General features: G+C 41.6%; 2 protein-coding genes across 7 annotated transcripts in view; both read right to left on the reverse strand.

The window, feature by feature from the left end:
• The window catches only part of LOC129836113 (sorbin and SH3 domain-containing protein 1-like), a 77,112-nt gene extending 71,195 nt beyond the window's left edge, over nt 1-5,917 (reverse strand). For 3 of the 5 annotated variants that reach the window (XM_055901917.1, XM_055901918.1, XM_055901913.1), the window contains exon 1: nt 5,758-5,916. The gene's annotated coding sequence lies outside the window, so the exon portion shown is untranslated. Of the gene's footprint in view, nt 1-5,655; nt 5,677-5,757 lie in introns of those variants that run through there. The other 2 variants (XM_055901919.1, XM_055901915.1) reach the window with 2 other exon arrangements.
• A 698-nt stretch (nt 5,918-6,615) lies between these two features.
• On the reverse strand, nt 6,616-24,210 carry LOC129836115 (phosphoinositide 3-kinase adapter protein 1-like). Of its 2 annotated transcripts, XM_055901922.1 has the most exons (18): nt 23,939-24,210; nt 22,766-22,972; nt 21,499-21,924; nt 19,238-19,491; nt 18,743-18,887; nt 18,382-18,524; nt 17,693-17,825; nt 15,559-15,755; nt 15,165-15,318; nt 14,986-15,057; nt 14,605-14,853; nt 14,436-14,498; nt 14,135-14,334; nt 13,914-13,986; nt 11,824-11,991; nt 11,270-11,340; nt 10,804-10,895; nt 6,616-7,932 (listed from the first exon to the last, which is right to left on the reverse strand). In XM_055901922.1, exons 3-18 carry the CDS (start codon nt 21,920-21,922, stop codon nt 7,818-7,820), a joined length of 2,553 nt encoding a protein of 850 aa, XP_055757897.1. In that variant the 5' UTR covers nt 21,923-21,924; nt 22,766-22,972; nt 23,939-24,210; the 3' UTR covers nt 6,616-7,817. The 2 variants fall into 2 exon arrangements, with proteins under 2 accessions (XP_055757897.1, XP_055757896.1); XM_055901921.1 differs by lacking the exon at nt 22,766-22,972.
• Nucleotides 24,211-25,347: the final 1,137 nt, after the last annotated feature.

A 25,347-nucleotide genomic window follows, 5' to 3' on the forward strand; every position in this document is an offset into this window, starting at 1 on the left:
CAGTGTCACTACCAGTGAATGAGAACAGCTGTTGTGTGCTGTAGCAATCCGTTAGGCTCCACATGTTCGAGAACTGCTGTCTGCTTGCTTAAAAGAAAAATAGCTGAACTATGATAAACCTCACACAGCCAGGGATCCCTACTCTCATTCTGAGACTTCAAGTGAGCCGTGTTCATATATAACATAGCTCTCACCACAAGGTCTGGTGTACTACAGAGAAAAATAGCGGGAGCTGTTACGCAATATAGTTTTGACTTTTTCTTTCTCAACAAATGGCAGAGAGGAGAGAAGCTGTCCAGTGCTGAGCGTGGATCTCACCAAACATCTCCAAACACGCCTCGAAAAAGGCCCGGGCCAGAGAAACAGCTTAGTCCTCTAATTGTGAGGACCCCTCTCTTCCATAAACAGCTTCCATACTGGCTGTGAGCCTGAGGGTTCTACACATTCCACATAAGAGCCATTGGATGTTCAGGGGCTAGCAGTTTTAAACAACTGCAATATAAAAGGAAATGCATGCAATTTTTACATATTCTAGTTTTCTGGGTTTCTAGTGTTTCAGGAAAGACCATTAGCAATTGTCGAGAGGGAAAATATGGCCAACACATTCCTACTGGACTGGAGTATTCTGATAATCCTACAAGTTCTTACAAGATAAAGTGAAAAACAAGTGAGGTGTCACTCTTTTCACAGGAGGAAAAACATCCACCCAGTGTGTTGACCTGGCTAATGAAAGGTTAGTGCTTCTGAGATTGGAGGGTAGTTGTTGTTGGTGCTGCGGCTAGCTAGCATGGCCATGAAAAGCCCTGACAGTTATTGGGCATTGACAATGACCAGATCCTGAGGACAGAGTGGGCTTGGCACGTGTGAAGGTCCTGGGGAAGGCGCTGGCTCACCACATGGACACAATGTCTCACATGGACATTTTTAGAGAGCCAGTCTGGGCACAACCTGACAGCTCAGCTTTTAGAGCCAGTGTAATGAGAATGTCACTGAGCTGAAAGTTTACCAGGGACGATACGGTTGCCTCACAAGGACTCTAGGCTGCCCTCCAAGATCTCTTGGTAGAGAATACACAAAGAATCACAGATAGAGAGAGGATAAACAATTAGACTTATTGTTAGGCACCTGGCCAAAAGTACAGAACAATACAAAGATGAAACTGGGATTATTCTTTTTTTAAACACACAATATAGATATAGATCAAATGCCATTTGACTGACATAGAGTATAAGATTTGATCATTCTTTAACTGGAAGACCTCATCTACACTGTCACCGCCAAAGGACAAGCCACGACCTAAGATGTGGATTCCTGTCGGCTTAGACAATCGGGAACCCTAACGTGTTTATGTGAGAATGATTAATTTTCAGGTTATTTCCTGAGAGAGTGTTGAAAGTTTCACATTATTTCGGGGTGGTGTTTTGACTCAGACATGGAATGCAGGCTTACTGTTGAGTTTTCCCCATGTTATAACTCCCTGAGTGGTTGTGTGACCTGACTACTTGATTCTTTTGTCATAGAATACAGTAGCTACACATATCTAAAAAAGAGCAATGCGACAATCCAGTCATTTCAAGTACTTAGACAAAAGTAACAACGTAGGTCTCTAAAAATGTCTCAATATCTGCCGATTTCAAGTGTGCCACCCCATGTCTGTCTATCCTCTTACCGTGACACAAGCACTACAGGGCACTAATAGCCTATTATCTGGTAGCTCCAAGAATGATAGCTTTATCTTTCATTTGGATAAGCAGGCACTCAGCTTCATCATGACAGTGTGGTGATGTAACTGGTGTGAAATGGCTAGCTAGTTAGCTGTGCGCGCTGGTAGCATTTCAATCGGTGACATCACTCGCTCTGAGACCTTGAAGCAGTTGTTTCCCTTGCCCTGCAAGAACCCCGGCTTTCTTCGAGCGATAGCTAACGATGCTTGTTCAGAGGGTCCCTGGTTCAAGCCCAGGTTGGGACAAGGAGAGCGACGGAAGCAAGACTGTTACATTGATGCTGTTGTCCCGGATCACTCAGATGGGCTCTGCACAGCTGCTGGGGTTGCTGCAGAGAAGGAGGAGGTCAACCGGTGTGAAATGCCCTCAGAACAACCTCAATTCATCGGGTATGGACTCCACAAGCTGTCGAAAGGGTGGTAGACCATTCTTGATACACACAGGAAACTGTTGAGCGTGAAAAACCCAGCAGTGTTGCAGTTCTTGACACGCTCAAACCAGTGTACCTGGCACCTACTACCATACCCCGTTCAAAGGAACTTAAATCTTTTGTTTTGCCCATTAATCTTCTGAGTGACACACGTACACAATCCACGTCTCAATTGTCTCAAGGCTTAAAAATCCTTCTTAACCTGTTTCCTCCCCTTCATCTACACTGATTGACGTGGATTTAACAAGTGACATCAATAAGGGATCAGAATTGTTACCTGGATTCACCTGGTCAGTCTGGCATGGAAAGAGCAGGTGTTTTGTACACTCAGTGTACAGCTTACAACTGGCTCATTCATCCCCCTTCTCTCCCCTGTAACTATTCCCCAGGTCGTTGCTGTAAATGAGAATGTGTTCTTAGTCAACTTACCTGGTAAAATAACGGTAAAATAAAAAATATAAATAAATAAATGCTTGGCTTTTACATTTTAATTTGATATTCTACCGTGCCTGCATGGTGCAGAGTGGGGCATATGGCAAGCCTGGATGCTTTTGTCGAAACAGCTGTCAACAAGTGTTTTGTTTTCCCTTGTTTTTCCACCAGAGCTTGCAGTGCCAGCGAGAGGGTGACAAGAAATCAATCACCAAACCATAAATTCTCTATTCACTTTCTTGTTTACTCACTTCCATTGGTGGGCTTCTCTTTGTGTGCTCAGACCTCGAAAAGCCAAAGCATAACACTTCATGTAGCACTATCCACTTTGGCCAATGGGAGCAGATGGAGAAAAGGGGGAAGGGAGGTTGCTAAGCAACATGCAGTAACATTAACATAGACTGGAAACAGAAACCTTTCTGGTGTGTCTGGCAGAAACATCCGGCCTGCCCAGAGAACCATCAGTTCTTTAGAATAAAGAGAATGTTGTTTTCAAATGCACTCACAATCTGGTACTGTCTAGGATCTGTAAACAAATCATATGCCATCAAGCAATATGACATAACAAAAGCTCTTGATTTGGGTATTTGATGTATAATAATTGACAACAACTCCTAGATGAATATGCTGGCTTTAAACCTGCCTTGGTTTCCATTTGCACTGAAAAAATACATGCAAGTTGGATAAATGCATTTAGAGAAGTTGGATAAATGCCTTTAGAGTCTAAGAAAATCTGTCTAGCTATAGCCTACCATAAACTGGCTTTGGTTTCGATAGAAAATTCTCCCTTCTGACTAAGATCCTAAAGATGTAAAATAACCTTAAAATGGGCATATAAAGCACCTCTTGAGACAAATCTGAAATTCAGTTTTGATTCGTGTCTCGTGGTTGTTCTTCTCACTTCAAAGCGGTCCAAGTAACATGATTCTAAAGGATTTATCAAATATTTACCACTCAACACAAATAATTAATCATCAGCCTGAGAAGACATTAATCATCCGCCTGGGAAGACAGAAACAACAAGCCATAGACAATTCTCTCAAAAAATAACTATTCAGAGTACTTACATTTTCCTTTTTAGTCATTTATCAGATGCTCTTATCCAGAGCGACTTACCGCAGTTGGCCCGTACAATTTCGTGCTGTTCACATGTCATGGGGTGACATTTGTGTTTGCAATGCACCTGTGCCATTGGACATGTCAGCATAGGAACACTGATGCAGAATATGGCCACACATGAGGAAATGTTTTGGATGGATAAAAGTTAGCTCCAACATTTGAGCGATGCCTGATAAAGAGGACAGGTCTGACGTGAAGGTTTAAAGGGAGTCCATTAATACGGTCTGTGGGGGACACGTTCATTCTAAATGACAAAGCACATAGGGTTACTTAGCACTATAGATCCTTCGCCAACTGATAATGAATGTGTCACCCATTCAGCATGTTGATCACTATGTCATGTTCATGTTAAATGTTTCTGGTAAAAGAGAGATTTCCTTAGACAATAGACTACAGTCCTTCATTGTATATAGTGTTGATTTATGCTCGGGTTGCCTGAAAGGTATGCTGGCTCACATGGTAGCACGGTTTACAGCAACAGTCCTGAGCGGAACCTACCCCCCTGGATTCGAGGTTTTGCTGGTTCACAGGAGTACTCAAATTGGTCTTGCAGGACAGGGCAGAGTCATGGTACACATGGGCTGAATGGGTGTAGATGTCTACACGAAAACACTATCGTGTAGACACGTGAATGAGGCAGTGTTGTCATGCTCTCCCTCCAGGGAGAGGTCACAGGTCAACCCTGAGGTCAGTCATTCAGTGGTTACTGAACGCCTCCGTGCCCCTCCCCGTTGTGTGAAAGTACATGTCACATGCACTTAATCAGGAAGCCTGCCTGTTTGTCAAAGAAACTGTCTGAACATGGAGGCAGCCATTCAGTGTGCCAATCACTATTGTACATTCAGTCCCTATGGGGCATTCAGTTGCTTTCGTCTCTATGGGTGAAGTGTGGGTTTGTGAAGATAATCCAAAATATCATAATCCAGAATCTTCTTTTTTATTTTATTATTTTAAACATGCAAAAAAGGTATTACCAAGGAACGTCTTCCAGGGGTTGAGGTTCTCATCTCCCACTAGGTGACCATGAATAGTCTATTGTTTGTTTCTTGGTTTGCCTGTTTAATACTGCAGCTCATTCACAGAGTTATGCAGTAATCATATTAAGTCCAACTGCAGAGCACAGTATGGAGTTCCAGACAGCCTTCTGTTATTCATTGTGTCATTTTTTACACCTCCACACAGATTGCACAGAGAACCAGGTAGGCCTACACTGTACAGGGGAATGCAACGCAAAGAGAAGATAATAACAACGGGAGATTAGGAGCTCTGGACTCATTTTCCACACTCACATTTTGAGACGCTAGTTTGTAAGTAGACAACCATCCACACGTCATTATACTCTACTGTGCCTTTTGTACTGTGCCTACTAAAGTTGAATGGGGTTACCTATCAGTGCCGCATTATGTGCATTACAGCCCATACATACCAATGATGCCATTCATGTATTTACCTACATACCATGTTGCCATGTGTTATTTCTGCTATTATGGAAAAAAATCCTCGATATTGTGAACTAATCAAGAGTAAAATATTTTGGATAGAGTTCAAGTGACGGTGTTCAATTATGTGCACGCGGCTTGTAGCGTTCACTGTAAAAAAAAATCAAGGTTTTACTCCTTAGTTCCAAGATTTGGCATACTCTATTTTACAACCCTGTAGTGTCTCGACACAAGGATGAGCAGCAGATATCAGATGGATGTGTCTCTACTGCGGTATTTAGCGCATCAATGCAGGTAATAGGTAAATGCTAGAATTACAATCAAACACTCGTGATATTAACGCATGTCACTCGAGCCATCAAATGAAAGACACATTTGTCAGCGTTTATGTTGTCAGGGGAGCGAAATTATCCAACGTGGGCATGATGCAAATGATCTTATGTACGATATTTATCTGACGAGCAAAATTAAGCATATGAGAAAGGCAGACAATACAATGACAAATGTTTACCTTTGTAGAGTGGCGATCCAAATTGTCTCATGTACGATATTTATCTGACGAGCAAAAATTAAGCATATGAGAAAGGCAGACAATAAAATGACAAATGTTTACCTTTGTAGAGTGGCAATCCAGTGTTCCTTATCAAAATCGCTGCCACACGCGGCAGTGACGTCTCTACTACAATGTACAGTCGCCACAGCGAGCTACACTACACAGCGAGCACTCAGGCACACACACACACCCACCAATCTCCCCGACACTGTTTGCAATCTCACTCCTTGCTCACATTTCCCTCCTTGAGGACAGGCGAAAGGATGGAGGTGGCGTCAGGACTCATTATGTCGTATTATGGGATATCTTCATCGCTTTTACATTACAGGCTTCTTACACATGTATCAACATTAGAATGTTGACGGATCATTTGATTAAGTTAACTCGTGTAAAATGCGAAATGCATGTAAGATTAATTGAATGCATTTGATTAATTGTAGCCTATGAGGTGGTAGTAGGTTTGGTAAAGTTGGTGTTTTTTAAAGTGTATTTCTGGTTGAAGGACCACTGTGGACCACTGTGCATAGTGACTCAGGAACAGGTGCAAATGTGATAAATTAATACACCATAAGTTTAGCTTATTGGATCCATCTTGGGCTCACTTGTCAATGAAGCTATATGGAAGTGCATGAAATACACTCAAATGTAAGCGAACAATAGTGTGTTGTGTTGTGCAGGTTGACAATGAAATATACATCAAAGCATCAGTCAATAGATCATTGATAGTGTTACAAAAGAAAGAAAGAAAGAACATGCCAAACGTCACTCGTTTCATACAAAAAAACGGTGTAAATCATGTACAGAGCGCCATCAAGTGGCTCATATTGTACGTTACATATACTGTGTACAGTGTGTGGTGTAAAATGTGTGTCTCCGGATGACACTCCTTTCAAGAAAATGAATGCTCATGACCATGTCTTGTGGTGCGTGCCAAACAGGAACTCGAAACATTTATTTAAAAACAGATTACATAAATGGTTCATCTTTGCATTTGTAAAATCAAAGTTCATTGTGTGATCGGTTGTATAATAATACGGTAGTACACAATCCACGAACAAGCGTGACAAACAAACACATTCCTTATTTGATCAATTTGTTGAAACCCCTTTACAATTCTAATGCATGAAGTTATTGCGAAATCATTTACACTACCACTGCGTCTATTGTAGGGTTGGAGTCATTAGAATTCAAGTCAGTCAATTCAGAAAGTGATTTGAATTTAACATTTTAAAATTAAAAAAACGTTTGAAATGAATAGCTTCTCCATTTCAGCTTATTTATAAGTAATTGAAAATAGATGCCGTTTTTTATTATGCTTATACAGTCCCATCCCTCAACTGTTCACCAAAAAAAGTGACAGGGTGGCGCTTTGTTGTTGTTTGAATCCAAGAATTCCCTTTTAAATATGAATTTCAGTTTACTTACTGAATTGACTTGAGGATGATGTTCTATGTGGTTCTGTTCTACACACTCAAACCTTCATGCATGATGTTCATATACAGCCTAAACACAATACCACATAATGTCAAGGTGGAATTAGGTTTTTAGATCAATTAAAAGCTGAAATGTCTTGAGTCAATAAGTATTCAACCCCCTTGTTATGGCAAGCCTAAATAAGTTCAGGAGTAAGAATGTGCTTAACAAGTCACATAATAAGTTGCATGGACCCACTCTGTGGGCAATAATAGTGGTTAACATGATTTCTAAATGACTACCTCATCCCTGTACCTCACACATACAATGATCTGTAAGGACCCTCAGTCAAGCAGTGAATTTCAAACACAGATTCAACCACAAAGACCAGGGAGGTTTTCCAATGCCTCTCAAAGAAGGGCACCTATTGGTAGATGGGTAAAAAATTATGTGAATGAGATATTTCTGTATTTCCGTTTCAATAAATTTTCAAACATTTCGAAAAACATGGTTTCACTTTGTCATTATGGGGTATTGTATGTAGATGGTTAAAAAAATATTTAATCCACTTTGAATTCAGGCTGTAACACAACAACATGTGGAATAAGCCCAGGGGTATGAATACTGTAAGTAACACTGCCTGATTTGTTCTTGATAGATATTTTGGAGGGCAGTCATTTAAAGTGCTATAACAGCGGAGCTGTGTGTCATCGTGTTCTCCGGGGTATGAGAGGGGGAGAGGTGGTCCTCTGAGGTGGTCTCTGAGGGAGAGCTCGAGAGGGGTACGATATGTAACGCTCCTCCAGCAAACTCTCCGCAGCCCTAAAATGTATAACAGATAACCACATAGTTACACTTGGCATGACAAATTAAACAGAGATGATACCTCCGAATTAGCATAATAATACAAAACATAACAATACGTCAGTTTAAACTAGATATCTGTTTTTCTTCATTGGATGCGTCTCCTTCCACCGCATCCGTCTATGTCGCCCTTCCTTATCTGCGGCGGAAGGTGACAGAGCTAGAGAGGTGACCATGAGACATCTCCAAAATGGGTCTTCTCACAAAATCGTCTGTAGCGTCCGAACGGTTTGGCTTACAAACCTATTATGACCCCTCTATGGAAAGATGAGACTCTCACAAAACACAATTACGTTTTGTCTTGGGACTCGTCTGAAGTCTGAACAGCTGATCTGCCAACTTCTGTCTGGAGCATCCGAACTAACTGTGGAAAGGGGATACACTCACAAGCACTTACATGTCCATTGTTTTGCTCTGGGACTCCAACAGGCCTCACCACACTCGTCTGAAGGTACCAGTTGACAAATGAATGGAAGTATATATGGACACTGTTTAGCTATAGGGCCGACACTTCAGAACAAACTTCTGTTGTTCAATGTAGTGAATGTTATTCAATGCGTTTGTATGGGCTAATAGCCAAATACACATTTTCATAAAATAATTTTTTACATATTTCTTGTTATCATTCAAAATCAAATAGCTAAATTATCCTTGGTGTGACCTTCTTAAAACAATTCCATATGTTCATGTGAGACAAACAGTATTTCAAGTCATTTCAAAAGAGCGTCAACTTACAGTCAACTGTAAGTGCTGTTATTGTGAAGTGGAAACATCTAGGAGCAACAATGGCTCATCCGCAAAGTGGCAGGCCACACAAGCTCACAGAACGGGACGGCCGAATGCTGTAGTGCGTACAAATTGTCTGTCCTCGGTTGCAACACTCACTACAGAGTGCCAAACTGCCTATGGAAGCAACGTCAGCGCAAGAACTGTTCGTTGTCAGCTTCATGAAATGGGTTTCCATGGCCGAGCAGCCGCACACAAGCCTAAGATCACCATGCGCAATGCCAAGCTTCGGCTGGAGTGGTGTAAACTTCGTCGCCATTGGACTCTGGAGCAGTGGAAACATGTTCTCTGGAGTGATGAATCACACTTCACCATCTAGCAGTCCGATGGACGAATCTGGGTTTGGGGGATGCCAGGAGAACACTACCTGCCCGAATGCATAGTGCCAACTGTAAAGTTTGGTGGAGGAGGAATAATGGTCTAGGGCTGTTTTTAATGTTTGGGGCTAGGCACATTAGTTCCAGGAAAAGGAAATCTTAACGCCACAGCATACAATGACATTCTAGATGATTCTGTGCTTACAACTTTGTGGCAACATTTTGGGGAAGGCCCTTTCCTGTTTCAGCATGACAATGCCACCGGGCACACTGTGAGGTACATACAGAAATGGTTTGTCGAGATCGGTGTGGAAGAACTAGACTGGCCTGCTCACAGCCCTAACCTCAAACCCATCAAACACCTTTGGGATGAATTGGAACGCAGACTGCGAGTCAGGCCTAATCGTCCGACAAAAATGCCAGACCTCACTAGTGGTTGAATGGAAACAAGTCCCAGGAGAAATGTTCCAACATCTAGTGGAAAGCCCTCCCAGAAGAATGGAGGCTGTTACAGCAGCAAAGCCGGGACCAACTCCATATTAATGCCCATGATTTAGGAATGAGATGTTCAACGAGAAGGTTTCCACATACTTTTGGTCATGTAGTGTAGCTGATTGTTTTTCTCACGGTTAGTCCAGTAAGTTTCAGCTGGATATGCATATATTATTTTTACATTTCAAAATATAGCCTCAACTTCTAGGGTAAAGAATCATGAGTGTTTAATGTAAGGGTTGGTAGGGTTGGGGTTGGTTTTGTGGTCGGCAATTTGTGATGCTTATCAACTCGGTTGACTTTTTTATTTGAGAAGCAAGTGGCACATAACTATCAACATAAATATATTCTGGGCAGTTTCATTACAATTAGGAAGAATAAATGGTAACACTGCTTTTGAATACCCTCTTCAAAATGCCTGTTTAACTCCTCATGAGCAGTGCATCATGTATAATAATGGACAACTTAGGTGCTAATAACTGCTTATAGACATCTAGGACTACATTCACACTGCATTTTGACCAAGGCTCTACAATGCAAATGTTCATACGAATACGGTGAACATGAAACTAGACATTTGAAACTCTCTACGAGTAGAATAATATACGCGTTGTCATGTTAAACCCTTACTCAACATCTATCCCTCTCTCGACCACATGGAGAAAATGTTGAACTTGTATATAGCCTATCTTCACACTTCAGGTTTCCTCTCTGCACGCACAGACAGTGGTGGGCCAATATTTCCTCCTTATCGCTTCTGTCATCTGACCTTTACCACTGCGTGTAGCCTACAGTGTAGAATACTCATTGATATGTTTCTCAAGTGTGTTTGCCTTTTGAATATGTCGTATACTCTGAAATGAAACTGTCGGTTTGCATAGTACTCTTCGTTGAGCTGTTACCTTCAGCGTTACTAAATCACATTGTAATAGTGTAACATTGGTCGTTATACTGCAGTATTAGACCCTCTGTGGTCCTTTATTTTTTACAATCGTCATATTGCTGTCATACTATAAATTGTATGTTTAAGTTGCATTTTTGTTGTTGATTTCCATGAGGAGGAAGTCACCTTGCTATCTATGAAGATGTCATATTACTGATTAATGTTGCCTTTCTGGAATTCCATATTGCATTACATGTAATATAACGTTCTGTAATCAAGTTACAGCTAGTTTCAGTGATCCTGACACAGGAACGTATCAAATGGCCTCTCTTATCCAGAGAGAGGGCTTACCTGTCTGGGAGTCGTGGTGGGATTCTGGGGGGAGGAGGTAGAGGTGCGGCCTCAGCGGGCCGTGGGGGTAGAGGGAAGAAGTCTGCTGTGTCCTTTCCATCGATCAAATCAATACACAGCATAAGAAATCATGAGAGAATCTAACAAAGGCACTGTCGCAGTTGACAGATTGTAAATACATTGACTGGAGTACATGGTAAATAAGTACATTGTGCCTTCATAAGTATGCTTGTTTTTTTTTTCTCGCAATATGTCCATCACAAATGTACTTAAATGTAACTTAAATGTTTTTTTTTTGCGGTGAATTGATTCCATCGGATTGAATATCTCTCCAGCAACAACATGTATGAATACAAATAAGCTATTTAGCCTTGTTTACTGAACCGTGGATTCACAAAGAAATATACTAAAAGTGTTTTGTGTGAACTGGGCCTTGAAGAGACTTTAAAGAGCAGTTTGGTCTCACCTCAAAGTCAGGCTCAGTTCCGCTGCTGTAGCTAATCGTACTATGTGTGCTGAGTCTGTTACTGCCACTACCTGGGGAAAGTAAAAGTAAAAAATGGTAAGGTCAGGAAAGGAAGAAACACTACAAGTGATTATGAAACAGTTTCTTCAACAAGAGCTTGTGGTGGGTTGCTACAAATAGCCAAGAGTGCACATTAAATGCTAGAGATGAAAGCCACTTAGAGAGAGGAGCTGAATAGAGCAACAATACATGGGGAGAGTAATTGTGCTACAGGTTTTCATCTTTTAGACATAATGACCATACGGGATATGGAAATAATCAGAGTTGATCAGCCAAACAAACGGCCAATTGCGTTTCAGATTTCATCACTTCTCCAAATGAAAATGATATTTCCAAAAGCACTATCTTGGTACTAATACAGATTTTTGATAATAACAATAATATAAACAGCATCAAAACGACAGAAAAAGACCAACTTAATAATTACATCAGTTGTCATTTTGTACTACCATTTAGGCTCATAGGGACATTCAAACGACAGAGATTGTACTCACTGGATGTGCTGGAGGTACTGCCAGTCTTCCAGGTGCTTCTCTGGCTTGACCGTGTCACAGGAGGGGGTTGGGCAATGACCCGTGGGGTGGGCTCGTACACAGAGCACTCCACAGCCGTGTTGGAGCTCCAGGGAAGGTTCCTCTGCAGTGGGGCGGTTATCTCCAGACCTCACAGGGTAGAGGCCAGATCAACAATAAGCATCACTCATCAACAATAAGCTAAATATCATACCTTCATTGGTGTTACAAAGTACCAGTAGTGGCCTGTCATTCAGGGCAGGTGGTTCTGAGCCCCAACTGTTTAGCTATAAAAATATATAATATATATTGTTGTTGCCTGTTTTGCATGTTCTTTTGGCATTAATACGTGTCACATATCAGTTTGCAAACATGGTCTCTTTTTTGCTTTCTTGAGTAAGGCAGCACTAAAATGCAAGTGTTTCAGCCTAGCTCAGTGCTTTCTGTAGTGGTGGGGCAGCCAGCGGAAAATATGGAGCGTAGGTGTTGGTAATGTTCTCTAGTTGCGCCCATGTCACTCATGGAGACACTACGTCACTGCAAAATCTACGGGTAGAGCTCGAAATTTCCAGCCCCTTGGGTGCTGCCATAGAGTTACATTAGTGCCCATCCAAGAAGCCTAAAGGTCATTGGCTACAGATACAATGACGTCAAATCATGTTATATCTACCGTAGCTTTGATTGGACTGATCATGTGTGATTGGGCTCTCCGAGTGGCGCAGCGGTCTAAGGCATGGCATCTCAGTGCTAGAGGCATCACTGCAGACCCTGGTTCAAATCCGGGCTGTATCACAACCGGCCGTGATTGGGAGTCCCATAAGGCGGCGCACAATTGGCCCAGGGTCACCCGGGTTCGGGTTTGGCCTGGGTAGGCTGTCATTGTAAATAAGAATTTGTTGTAAACTGACTTGCCTACTTAAATAAAGATTCAATTTAAAAAAACTAAATTCAACATCATACTTTCATAATCTTAGCTAGCAGTCATCATCATGAATGAAGTTGATCATCTACTGGCAAATTCTTTTCAATCCTTGTATTATAAAGAGAAATTATAGATAAAACGTATCGGTGCTCATCGGCCATTGGACAAAAACATTACACAACAAGTTGGAAATCGCAAATTCAACAAAGAGTGGTTTGGAAGGAATCAGTGGCTAACTGCAAGCATTGCAAAGCAATCACTAGCATGCTATTCAGTGGAGTGTGTTTGTGGTCCAAGTCTGGGTATAAAGGTCTCTTTTCCAAGCTTAAAAGGATAAACATTCAACACCATGGGCAATAATAGGTTGAATACATTGGCCATACTGTCAATCCAGCATGATTTCTGCCACGTTCTCAGACTTCAGTGAGTTCAAGACAGCTGGGAACTCGGAAAAAAACAAGCCCCGACTTGGAAAATACGGTCATTCAACTCGGAATTCCAAGTCGGGTACTCAGGCCTCTTTCTAGAGTTCCGACCTGAAGATCATTGACGTCATGATTCGACCACGCGCTTCAGCACTTGGCGGTCCCATTCTGTGAGCTTGTGTGGCCTAGCACTTCTCGGCTGAGCCGTTGTTGCTCCTAGATGTTTCTACTTCACAATAACAGCACTTACAGTTGACCAAGGCAGCTCTAGTAGGGCCGAAATTGAATGAATTTGACAAACTGAAAGTGTCATCCTATGACGCTGCCACGTTGAAAGTCACTGAGCTCTTCAGTAAGGCCATTCTACTGCCAATGTTTGTCTATGGAGATTGCATGGCTGTGTGCTTGATTGTATACACCTGTCAGCAACATGTGTGGATGAAATAGCCAAATCCACAAATTTGAAGGGGTGTCCACGTACTTTTGTATAGATAATGTATATCCATTTCAGTGTTTAACAGCAACTGCTAAGACATTATCATGTTTTGTATCAAATATGACCTTTGATGCTGTCTTGTGACCTACAGAATCGTAGGCATAGTCAAATATCAAAACAAACACTTTTCAGTAACCCTGACAAATGAAATGTGATTGCAATTGAAGTACAAACTATGCTCATCACATGTAGAGACAAAGTATAGCTAGTAGTCTCCAAATATTCTTACCAATCTCCTTCCCAATCTTCTCCCTCTCTTTGTGGCGTCTGGTAATGCTGCCTCGTAATCTCTTCAAATTTTCCTGTAACAAAAAAGTTTTTCTTTATTCATGGAAGTAGTGTTTCAGGTTATCGTTGTACCCCCCAGAGGCTAGGCTTGGGCCACAGAAAATATATGTTTCTTGTGTTCTGCCAAGAGATTTGAGTATGAACTATAATCTACTACTGTACCTGTTGATTACGCAGAGACTGAGATCTCCTATTCTCATCAAACTGCCAGGTCTTGAATTCTTTGACAGCATCATCCACAGTCAGGATCCCCACCTTCACCTTCTCCTGCAAGGCTATGAGCTGCCTCTGGCCTTGGGTCCTCACCTCAGCATAGGGGTCGTGGGAAGAGGAGGTGGAGGCTCCATCTCTCACAGGCCTCACTGGAGGTTTTGGAGGCACATACATTGTTTACTAATTAGTGGAGAAGATGTCATTCAGGACAAATAAAATCATCTAATCTGCTTTTCAATTTGATACATACCAGTGGATGACTCTGTTTCTCTGAGGTCCATCTGTGGATTTGATTCTTCTTTTGCTGAAAACACTGTGAATCAAAAATCATTGTTATTCACCTCAACCTAAAATACTTTACACTGGTTTGACAACTCATGCACTAGCTAATACATTTGGAGAACAGTTTAGCCGTCTACCTCTTGAGATGTAGGTCTTGGACTCCTCAGGCTCTGAAAATGTTACAGGTCTCGGAACGGGGGCTGGTGGACGGTTGACAATTTCCGGGAGATAGCTTGCATTCTCGTCCACCGTGTCATAGATTTGATCAGAAATACACATATTGTAAAGTTCTTCTTCCTCAAACTCCTCTGGTTCTTCCACCTGGTCTCCCGCCTCTTCATTAGTTGTATGCTCCCCAACTTGGGGCACACCTGCATCAGGTTTACCTAAAAAGAAAAGCCACATCATTTGTAAAAAAGAGAAAGGCATTTTAGGATCTGAATATGTAGACTATAAACCATACTTAAGTCCACAAGTCCAATTACAGTACAGTACAATGCAGTATTTTGCAAATTTACCTTGAAAAAATGTTCTAAGTATGACTTCCTCCGGGTTATGAGACTCTTCTAATGCCTTCTCCATGTCCTCATCTGAGGGAAATAAAATAGTCAAAGATCTTCAACATCATCATTATCATTAACATCCTCATCATCAAAGATAAATGGTACTTCATGTGATTAGTCATAGTTAGTCATACATAGGTCTTCCATGGAGTCGGGGTTTAACCCGATCATGGTCTCATAGATGTCTTCTTGACACCCAGGGTTCAGGGAGTCGTTCGTGACGTCTTGAGAGGAGTTGGACATGGACTCGTACACCTCCTCATCTTCTTCAGCCGTGGCAGCTGTCTCCTACAGAGTAGATATTGTGAATATAGTCTTCACGAAACATATGTTTTTCAGAAAGCTACAACAATAACATTTACCAGTAGCTTTTCATTCCTTCTTGTGCAATTCATAGTATAAGCATAATGCATTTCCATTTGGTATAGGTGACAGTGAGCTGGCTGTGGCCATTGACATAATTGAGATCACACTTTAGAGATAAAAGATAAATACATCACAGAATGAAAATACTAACAATGGACTTACCACAAAGTCATCTATGAACTGTCTCAGTTCAGAGAAGCCGCTCCTCTCTGCCAGTGTATTTGGGTAGTCTCCATTCTTATTCATCACGCTGTAGGCCTGTAAGGCACCTGGACACTGGAGCAGGACTGTTGTCAGCTTCTTCAGCCCATACTTTGCGGCAAAATGAAGCAGAGTGGGAAGCTCCTCCTTTCGCTGATCTGAGTGACACGAAAAAGTCGAATTAATCAATGTAATCCATGCCACTTTTCTGAACGTTCTTGACGACTTGAAAACGATCAGGATATAAGTTGAACTTGCAAAAAAAGTGAAACGTTGCCAGTTCATCTAGTACACATCATTAATTGATCTTTTGGAACTTGGATCACATCCCTGGATGTCAACATATGTCAATGGGTGTGGACAACATTTTTGGACCTCCAGATAAGATTTGTGTACATGATTAGATGGGTCGTTCCACACTCTTATAAAAAAAATGGTTCCATAGGGGCTATTCGGCTGTCCCCATGGGAGAACCCTTTTTGGTTCCAGGTAGAACTTTTTGGGGTTCCATTTTAGAACCCTCTGTGGAAAGGTTCTACATTGGAACCTGAAAGGGTTCTATCAAGAACCATAAACGGTTCAACCTGGAACCAAAAAGGGTTCGTCAAAGGGTTATCCTATGGGGAGAGCCGAAGAACCCTTTTAGGTACTAGATATAACTTCATTTTGCACTAATCGAGTGCGTTTTGGATAGTGTAATTTTGTCCCCAAAAAATGTCGCTGTCATAAAAAGCACATGTTCAACTTCATAATAACCATGTTTTCCCATCTCCAGACGTAAAAAAATAAATAAGATGACTAGAAAAGCTGACAATTAAAGTAGCAGGGTTGACCGTAACAGGGTTGACGATTTCATCTTAAATCAGCCGTAAATCCCCTTGTGACCGGGGGAATGGAAGCTTGTTGTGTGCAATAAGGAGGGGTAATTGAATGCAAGCTTAACAAAAGATTTGAACTTGTTAAAACATTCCTAGCCTATCTATGGGTGACAGGGTTGACGTGTTATGCTCGAAATGCTTAGTTTTCGTCCACAAAACACCAGGAAACGGCCAGAAACAATACACTATTACTTGACTTTTAGATGTTCAATGTTTCTTTAGAAACTTAGAAAAGACTAGTTTTACCATATTAAAACGAGAGTTCGGTTCAGTTAAAGGGTTCAAGAAGGTGACCAAGAACCCGATGGTCACAGAGCTCCAGAGTTCCTCTGTCGAGATGGGAAAACCTTCCAGAAGGACAAGCATCTATGCAGCACTCCACCAATCAGGCCTTTATGGTTGAGTGGCCAGACGGAAGCCACTCCTCAGTAAAAGGCAAATGATAGCCCACTGGGAGTTTGCCAAAAGACACCTAAAGGACTCTCAGACGATGAGAAACAAGATTCTCTAGTCTGATGAAACCAAGATTGAACTCTTTGGCATGGATGCCAAGTGTCACGTCTGGAGGAAACAAGGCACTGCTCATCACCTGGCCAATACCATCCCAAAGGTGAAGAATGGTTGTGGCACCATCATGCTGTGGGGATGTTTTTCAGCAGCAGGGAGTGGGAGACTAGTAAGGATCGAGGGAAAGATGAACGGAGCAAAGTGCAGAGAGATCCTTGATGAAAACCTTCCAACAGGACAATGACCCTAAGCACACAACCAAGAGAACGCAGGAGTGGCTTCAGGACAAGTCTCTGAATGTCCTTGAGTGGCCCGGCCAGTGCCCGGACTTGAACCCGATCGAACATGTTGAGAGACCTGAACATTTCTATGCAGCGACGCTTCCCATCCAACCTGACAGAGCTTGAGAGGATCTGCAGAGATGAATGGGAGAAACTCCCCAAATACAGGTGTGCTTGTAGCATGATACCCAAGAAGACTCGAGGCTGTAATCACTTCCAAAGGTGCTTAAACAAAGTACTGAGTAAAGGGTCTGAATAGTTATGTAAATATGACATTTGTTTACTAATTTTTTTACCCCCTTTTTCTCCCCAATTTTGTGATATCCAATTGTTAGTTACAGTCTTGTCCCATCGCTGTAGAACTGTTGATGTGTAGACAAGCAAATGTATCAATCCGTTATAATTTCTGTAAAAAATGTTAACACTTACATGCAGCCATATTGTCTTCCTCTAGCTGCCTGATTCCAAATACATGAAGTCCACTTGCAGGGATCCTGCATTGTAATGAGTCTGTCAGCAAATTGTCAAGTGACTCTGTGATATTGGATGTAAAATTGAATGCCTAGAAACACAGAAATGAATAACACACTATTAAAGAAAATATTATACGTCCAGCCTAAAGAATTTAATCAATTCTTTTTTGGGGCTTTCTTGAGGCTGTGGTCTGTGTGAGATCACACCTTCAATGTCATTGAACAATGTCTTAATAAAAATACATGTATTTAGAGTTGATGAAAAGTGAATTTGTCATTATTCAGTATTGTGCTTTTAGGTAACACTTTATTTGGACAGTCCATCTGTAGATGCTTAACAGACTATATGCAGTAACAGTTCAACAGTTCAACTCCCTACGAACCCTAACCCTACCCTAGCCCTAACCCTAACCTTAACCCTTATGTTAACCCTAAACTTAACCCTTACCTTAACCATAGCTCTAACCTTAACCCTTACCCTAATCCTTATTCTAAAACTAACCCTAACCATAACCTTAGCAAGCAGTTGCTTATCAACAGATAGTGTGTTGATAGTATGACCATCTGTAGAGCATCTACAGATGGACTACCCGGACTATCCAAATAAAGTGTGACCTATTTTTACTCTATACTGAGCTGACTCACCTGACACATGAAGTTCAGGGGAGCAGCTGCATGTTCAAGGTAACTGCTGATTTCTCCCATGGCTGTGTAGTATGTTACAGGCCTCAAACAGACTGGTGAGTCGTTGCTATACAGAGTGAGTGACACCTCTCCTGCTGGCATATCTGTGAAAGACAAATGTTATCTGAGTTAGCGTCCTGTATTTATACTGGCTTATCAAATTACTTCAAATTATTCACATTGGTGGAAAAAAAATGTCCACAATAGGAATGTGAAAATGAAATAGAATAATAAGTAAAAGTGAAATAGAAGACTGGGGTAAGTGGTCTAAAAGTTCCTCTTTAGATTTGTGATCGAAGGACTCTAAAGGTAGTTTACTTACCAGGCGCATTAATACTGATAGTGTATTCATTCTCCAAAGTCCCTAGAACCCGTTTTGCAGTTGAATCATCAGAGGCAAACACCACTTCCATTTTCAACTGGTTGTCCAGTTTATTAGAAAAGATTATAAAAATAGTTGCATGGTCCTGTAAAACAGGTCAGACAATTGCATTCTATGCTTAATAGTTGTTTCCTCAAAAAACTGCCATTGCAAATAAAGTTGTCCTGGCCTGATTACAATTTGAGGGTGATTTGGAGTTGTGCCTTGATATTAATCAATGAATCATTTCAAAAAATGAACACAAAATATATGAAGGAACCAAGAGGCATGGTTGTCCGACACTATACACTCCACAAACTTCTATACTTACGACAGTATCATGTACCTGTTATGTAACATTAATCTTTCCTTATGTGGTGCTTTCCAGATTAAATATTTGAACATTGTTCAGGACCATTTCAGAGTGATCTATATGTATGTTTAAGCAATTCTTACCCCGCATAAAACTCTGTTTGGTTGAACGGTGAGACAGGTGGGATGTGTGAGGCTCGTTGCCTGGTTTGGGTGGATCTCTGTTCTCACATCGTCCTTGTCGTCCTGGACACACTCTGGTTGTGTCACGGACTCTTCCTCTGTCCCCTCAGCTTTGGGGTTCATAACCACAGGGATTTCACACTCTGTTTTTGCTTCTGGTTTTGGTTCTGGTTTTGCTGTAGCTTCCGCCTCATGTTCAGCCTCTTCTGCATTACCTTTGAATACAAAAGTCAAAATAAAAGCCTATCATCACTTGTTCTCAGTTGAATATGGGTAAATGTGTGAATTGAATTAACAAGACTGTAAGTTCACAACTAGAGGGTATGTGATCCTTTGTGAATATAATACACTCATGGTAAATTACTCATGCACCTTAAACAAAGACACAAAAACTCAGGAACATAAACTCGTCCAGTTATTGTATCTCTGAATGTTATGAGAATCTGGCTATATACTTTCGCGTTGTACCCACGGTGAAGGTTTGCTGCTTCCCCAATCAAAAGCCCTGGATTAGCACGAAGGTTGGCGCTAAACTAAAGAGCAGGGCTACTGCACACAGGGCTATCGTAGAAAACCCTGATGCTACGGCCGAAGACGGGAATAAGCACAAGAAGGCCTGCTATGACCTCCGCAGAGTCATCAAACAAACAAAAGGAGAATATAGGAATAAGGTGGAATCATATTACACAGGTTCTGACGCCCGCGGCATGTGGCAGGGGCTAAAGTCTATTACGGATTACAGAGGAAGACCCAACCGTGACCTGCAATCTCAATGTCTCTCCACACTACCCTCACCCACCTAGATAAGAGGAATACCTATGTGAGAATGCTGTTCATTGACTACTGCTCAGCGATCAACACCATTATCCCCTCCAAGCTCGTCACAAAGCTTAGGACTCTGGGTCTGAACACCTCCCTCTGCAACTGGATCCTGGACTTCCTGACGGACCGACCCCAGGTGGTGAGAGTAGGCAACATCACCTCCACCACGCTGATCCTTAACACAGGGGCCCCACAGGGGTGTGTGTTTAGTCCGCTCCTGTACTCCCTGTTCACCCACGACTGTGTGGCCACGCACAACTCCAACACCATTATTAAGTTCGGTGACGACACGACGGTGGTAAGCCTGATCACCGGCGAAGATGAGTCAGCCTACAGGGAGGAGGTCAGTGACCTGACTGTGTGGTGCCGGAGCAACAACATCTCCCTCAACGTCGACGATGGGGACGACGACGACCCCATCCACATCGACGTGGTGGCAGTGCAGCATGTAGACAGCTTCAAGTTCCTCGGTTTCCAAATCACTAAAGACTTAAAATGGTTTAAATACACACACAGTCGCAAAGAAGGCACAACGGCTCCTCTTGCCCCTCTAGGGGTTGAAAAAGTTTGGCACATGGGCCCTCAAATCCTGTAATGGTTCTACAGCTGTACCATTGAGAGAATATTGACTGGCTGCGTCACTGCCTGGTATGGCAATAGCACCGCCCTCGATCGCATGGTGCTACAGAGGGTTGTGCGGACAGCCCAGTACATCACTGGGGCTGAGCTCACTGCCATCCAGGACCTCTATATCAGGCGGTGGGAAAAGAAGTCCTGGAAAATCTTCAAAGACACCAACCACCAAAGCCATAGACTATTTTATTTTCTGCCACACGGCAAGAGGTATCCCCAAGTAATACGACTGATAAACAGCTAATAAAATAGCTACACGGACCGAGTTTACCTCGTGTCTTTATCAATCTTTTATTTCAGTATGCACACCCACAGAGCCCTACACACTCACACACACTGTCACTCCAACACAAACAAACTCTATAATTTGCTCACTTACAAATAATATGCACATACATTTCTACGGACGCTACACACCCACTCACATACAAGCTGCTGCTACTCTGTTCATCTTATATCCTGTTGCCTAGTCACCTTACCGCAATATACGTATATCTACCTCCATCACTCCAGTATCCCTGCACATGTAAAAATGGTATAGACACTGACTTTTTAAATATTTCCAGTATATAGTATGCTAATTTACTTATCATATTCTTATTTATCGTGTGTTTTTTTCTTCTTCTCGTAATAGATTGTTATTGATTATTGCATTGTTGGGTTTTGAGTTGGCAAGAAAGGGATTTCACTGTACTTGTGCACGTGACATTAAAACTTGAAGCAAAGTTAGGCAGAAAAACGACATGGGTATTATAAAGCGAACATACAGTCAGCGATGGATTCCAGAATGGTGGAGATGTAAAGAGCAGGTTCGTCTTCAGCATACAGTTTTCTCCAGCGCTGCCAGTTTTCAAACCATTCAGTGGGTATGTCATCCTCCGACATCCCACACAACAGCGCCACCACTCTGTGTGGAGGATGAAGGAGTCTCTGAAAAGTTCCTAGGACTTCAGGGTCATTTAGAATGTCCAGGATTGCTGTTGTCAGCAGCAGCACGATGCATTTACTATTATAGAAAATGTTAAATTCGCATTCATGTAGCTGTTCAGCACGGTCAACTGCATACAATACGATAGACCTCTTGGGAAACTTGCGTGAAGACTTCAAGATGTTCTGCAGATATGTAGCCCATTCCTGAGCCTCGCAAGAATGTACAATCAACAGCTCACACGTGTTGTGGAATCCAGACATTGCTGGAAGAGAGAAAATTATGGGATTTAATATCTTATCAATTAATTATCAAAAAACAATTGAATTATTTACGTACAGTGCAGTCTGAAATTATTGACACCCTTGATAAAGATGAGCAAAAATTACTATAAGATAAATATTTCAAATACTGAGCTTTATTGTATGCATTTTGTTTTTTTTAAATGTAATTATTTTATACTAATACAGTTGCTCAGAGAAAGAGATACAGTAATACATTTTTGGCACCAAGCCTTTTCTTAAAATGTAAGCGTTGACGCCATTTCCTATTTCACAGAAAGGCCGTTATAGGGCCTTTTTTGCTGAACATTTTGCAGAAATACCTTCTTGAACATGTGAACTTTCATATGCCTTAATTACAAATATGAATACAAATGTTCAATTATGAGCCTAGTTTAGCCAAGGAGAAAGCACCGAGCTATGTAGGGAGAAAGGCAGGATCCGTGATTGGCGGAGACAATGGAGGGTGGTAATAGAGGGACTACATTCTGGAGGACAATGCCATGCCGACTCATGTGTTTACGTGTGAATTCTTAAAGAGATGGAAAATGCTAGGGCTTAAGACGGTGTGAACGTTGATGAATGAGTAAACAAAGACAATTTCTCCAGAAAGTGTGAAAGTCATTCATGGTCATTTTTCTGCTACTTGTTCCCAAAGTGGGATAACAAGTTTATTTCAAATAAGCATAACAAGTTTATTTCAAATAAGCATAATTTCCTCATGCAGTCCTCCCAACTGTGTATCATATACCATTTTGAAGCTCAGAGTCTGTACTTTTATAAAATAACAAAATTAAAAACCTTGAAAATTTGACATAAGCTCACCTTCCTGAATTCAGTCACACATGTTTTATGAGTTGGAGAAGACATTGGGAAGGAGCTTAGACCATTTCTCCGTACAGAATCCTTCCAGATCCTTGATATCCTTAGTCTGCGCCTATCTTTATCAAGGGTGTCTTAGACCAGTGTATAACTGTACTTAACACCTAAATTCATATATCAAATGATATTCATAGATATATTTGTTTCTCTCTGAAATGATTTGAGAAAAAGAAAAGTCAAGGTATTAATGCTGGGATTATGCTTAATGTTGCACAGAAACTGTACACGATACCAGGTGTCCAAAACAGCCCGAGCTATGCGATTTCAAGGTTGCTGGGGTTAAAGAATGAATAGGCGTGCTGTTTGAGATGTCAACACCGAGTACAGTCAATAAGTAGCTGAGCAAACACTGACCAGAGTCAACATTGGTCCGGGTAATTTGTTGTAACTCATTACTTTACTTAATCAAGCCAAGTTCACCCTTGTAAAACCTAAAAGGAGGGCGATACTACAGTGTGTAGTACAGTCTTCTCCAGTATACTACGCAATTCTAAAGTAAGCACTATATGATCAAGGAATATTACAGTGTGTAGTGTGGTATTCTACAGTACACTACAAAAGTCTATAGTAAGCACTACATGATCAAGGGATACTACATTGGACTATAGGATTCTATAGTATATTACAGTTTTCTACAGAATTCTATAGAATTGTATAGTATGTACTACAGTATTCTATAGTAAAATGTAGTCTTTTTTAAATTTTTTAAACGTGGGTTAACCCCAATCCTAAACGTGCTTCAATCATACTGTACAGACATTTTTTTGCAAAGATATTGCTGAGTGGACATGCAAAAACTTGTCACCAATGCAGCTGTCAACTATAACTACAGGAAGAGTAAAACACTAACTTCCTTATTTCTAAACCAAATCTGTCAATGGTATTACATTATACGTCAGTCAAACAAACAAAAAAACATTGCAGTTTTAGGTAGATATCATATTGAAGTTTCTTAATGAAAACGGTCAATTCTTTAAAACCATGAGTGTGCAGTGAGCGCTTATAGTATTGCTTTAGTTTATAGAATTTGAAGCGTTTGTATTTTATTGTCAGGCTAAGGTCAGACGAAAAAAAAAAAAGAAGTGTAAGAAGAAGTCAAACAAGACCACCTCTTACCTGATTCTGAGGGTGAGACAACTCCATCCATAATTGTGAAGTTTCAAAACAGGTGCATCAACTCACCCCACAGCACAAAACATCTGCCCTTGTGAATGGCTCGTCTTACTTTTTGGACTTAAGCCTTTCTTTTTACAGAATTTAGACTCTTCTCATGAGCAGCTTTCACCCAATAACTCCCCTTGTACTGTCATATTAATAGAAACGGGTTGTTTCCTGCTATTGGGTGACACTCTGTCACTTCCTAAAACAGATGTGACATGTGAGACCTGCCCCTGCGATAAGTGTGAGGGAAATGCAGTTTATTGTATCGCGTTATCATTTGTGTCGACATGATCTAGTGCTTGTGACATGTTTCACATGAGATCTCTCTTCTCACAAAGTTTGGTCTGACAACTAAAACTAAAACAAACCTCAAGTCAAACCAATAATGACAGAGCAAACATACCAAGACAACAAAGCAGTCATTGTATCTTGTATTTTCCACCCACCCATCCACCCACCCACCCACACACCTGATAGTTGTCACATTATCCTTTTTTCACTTCCTTACACAGTGTGTGTGTGTGTGTGATTTTCAATGTCAACCTGAAAACATCACAAAAAGCATGTCAGAGACCGAGGGGACGTGTGAGTTTTACATATTGTCATAGGCATCTTGCGTTCACACATCACTTACATACAACTCATCTCATAGCTTCAAATAGCCTATTCAGTGCAGCATATATTTCAAAACCAGTTTGTGTTGCTAGAAATTTCTATGGATGGGACTGTATCGGCATCAAGTACTCATACCAAACCCACATTACAACCATCATAAGCACATCTGAGAGGTATTCCAGAACCGTATATGCTGTACGGCGGGGGTAGGCAACCCTGTTCCTGGAGTGCCGCAGTTAAGGCAGGATTTTGTTCCAACTAGGCACCACACCTGACCAACTGAGCTAATTGATCAGTTCAGTGTTTGCCTAAATTCAACACACCTGGTCTTCCAGGTCAGTTAAATCAAAAACATGATGTGCCTGCAGCAATCCAGGACCAGGGTTGCCTACCCTTGCAGTCCAGTAACACAGGCCCACCAGAGGGCAGCATGTTATCACTGAATGCAAAGACAAACTCCAGCTCCAAATGTACATACACTACAAACTGCCTCTGGAAGCAACGTAAGCACAAGAACTGTTTGTCTGGAGTTTCATAAAATGGGTTTCAATGGCCAAGCAGCCGCACACAAGCCTGAGATCACCATGTGCAATGCCAAGCGTTGGCAGGAGTAGTGTAAAGCTTGCTGCCATTGGACTCTGGAGCAGTGGAAACGCGTTCTCTGGAGTGATGAATCACGCTTCACCATCTGGCAGTCCGATGGACGAATCTGGTTTGGCGGATGCCAGGAGAACGCTACCTGCCCGAAT

The sequence above is a fragment of the Salvelinus fontinalis genome, chromosome 37, assembly GCF_029448725.1.
Source record: "Salvelinus fontinalis isolate EN_2023a chromosome 37, ASM2944872v1, whole genome shotgun sequence".
In the NCBI taxonomy this organism is placed as follows: domain Eukaryota; kingdom Metazoa; phylum Chordata; class Actinopteri; order Salmoniformes; family Salmonidae; genus Salvelinus; species Salvelinus fontinalis.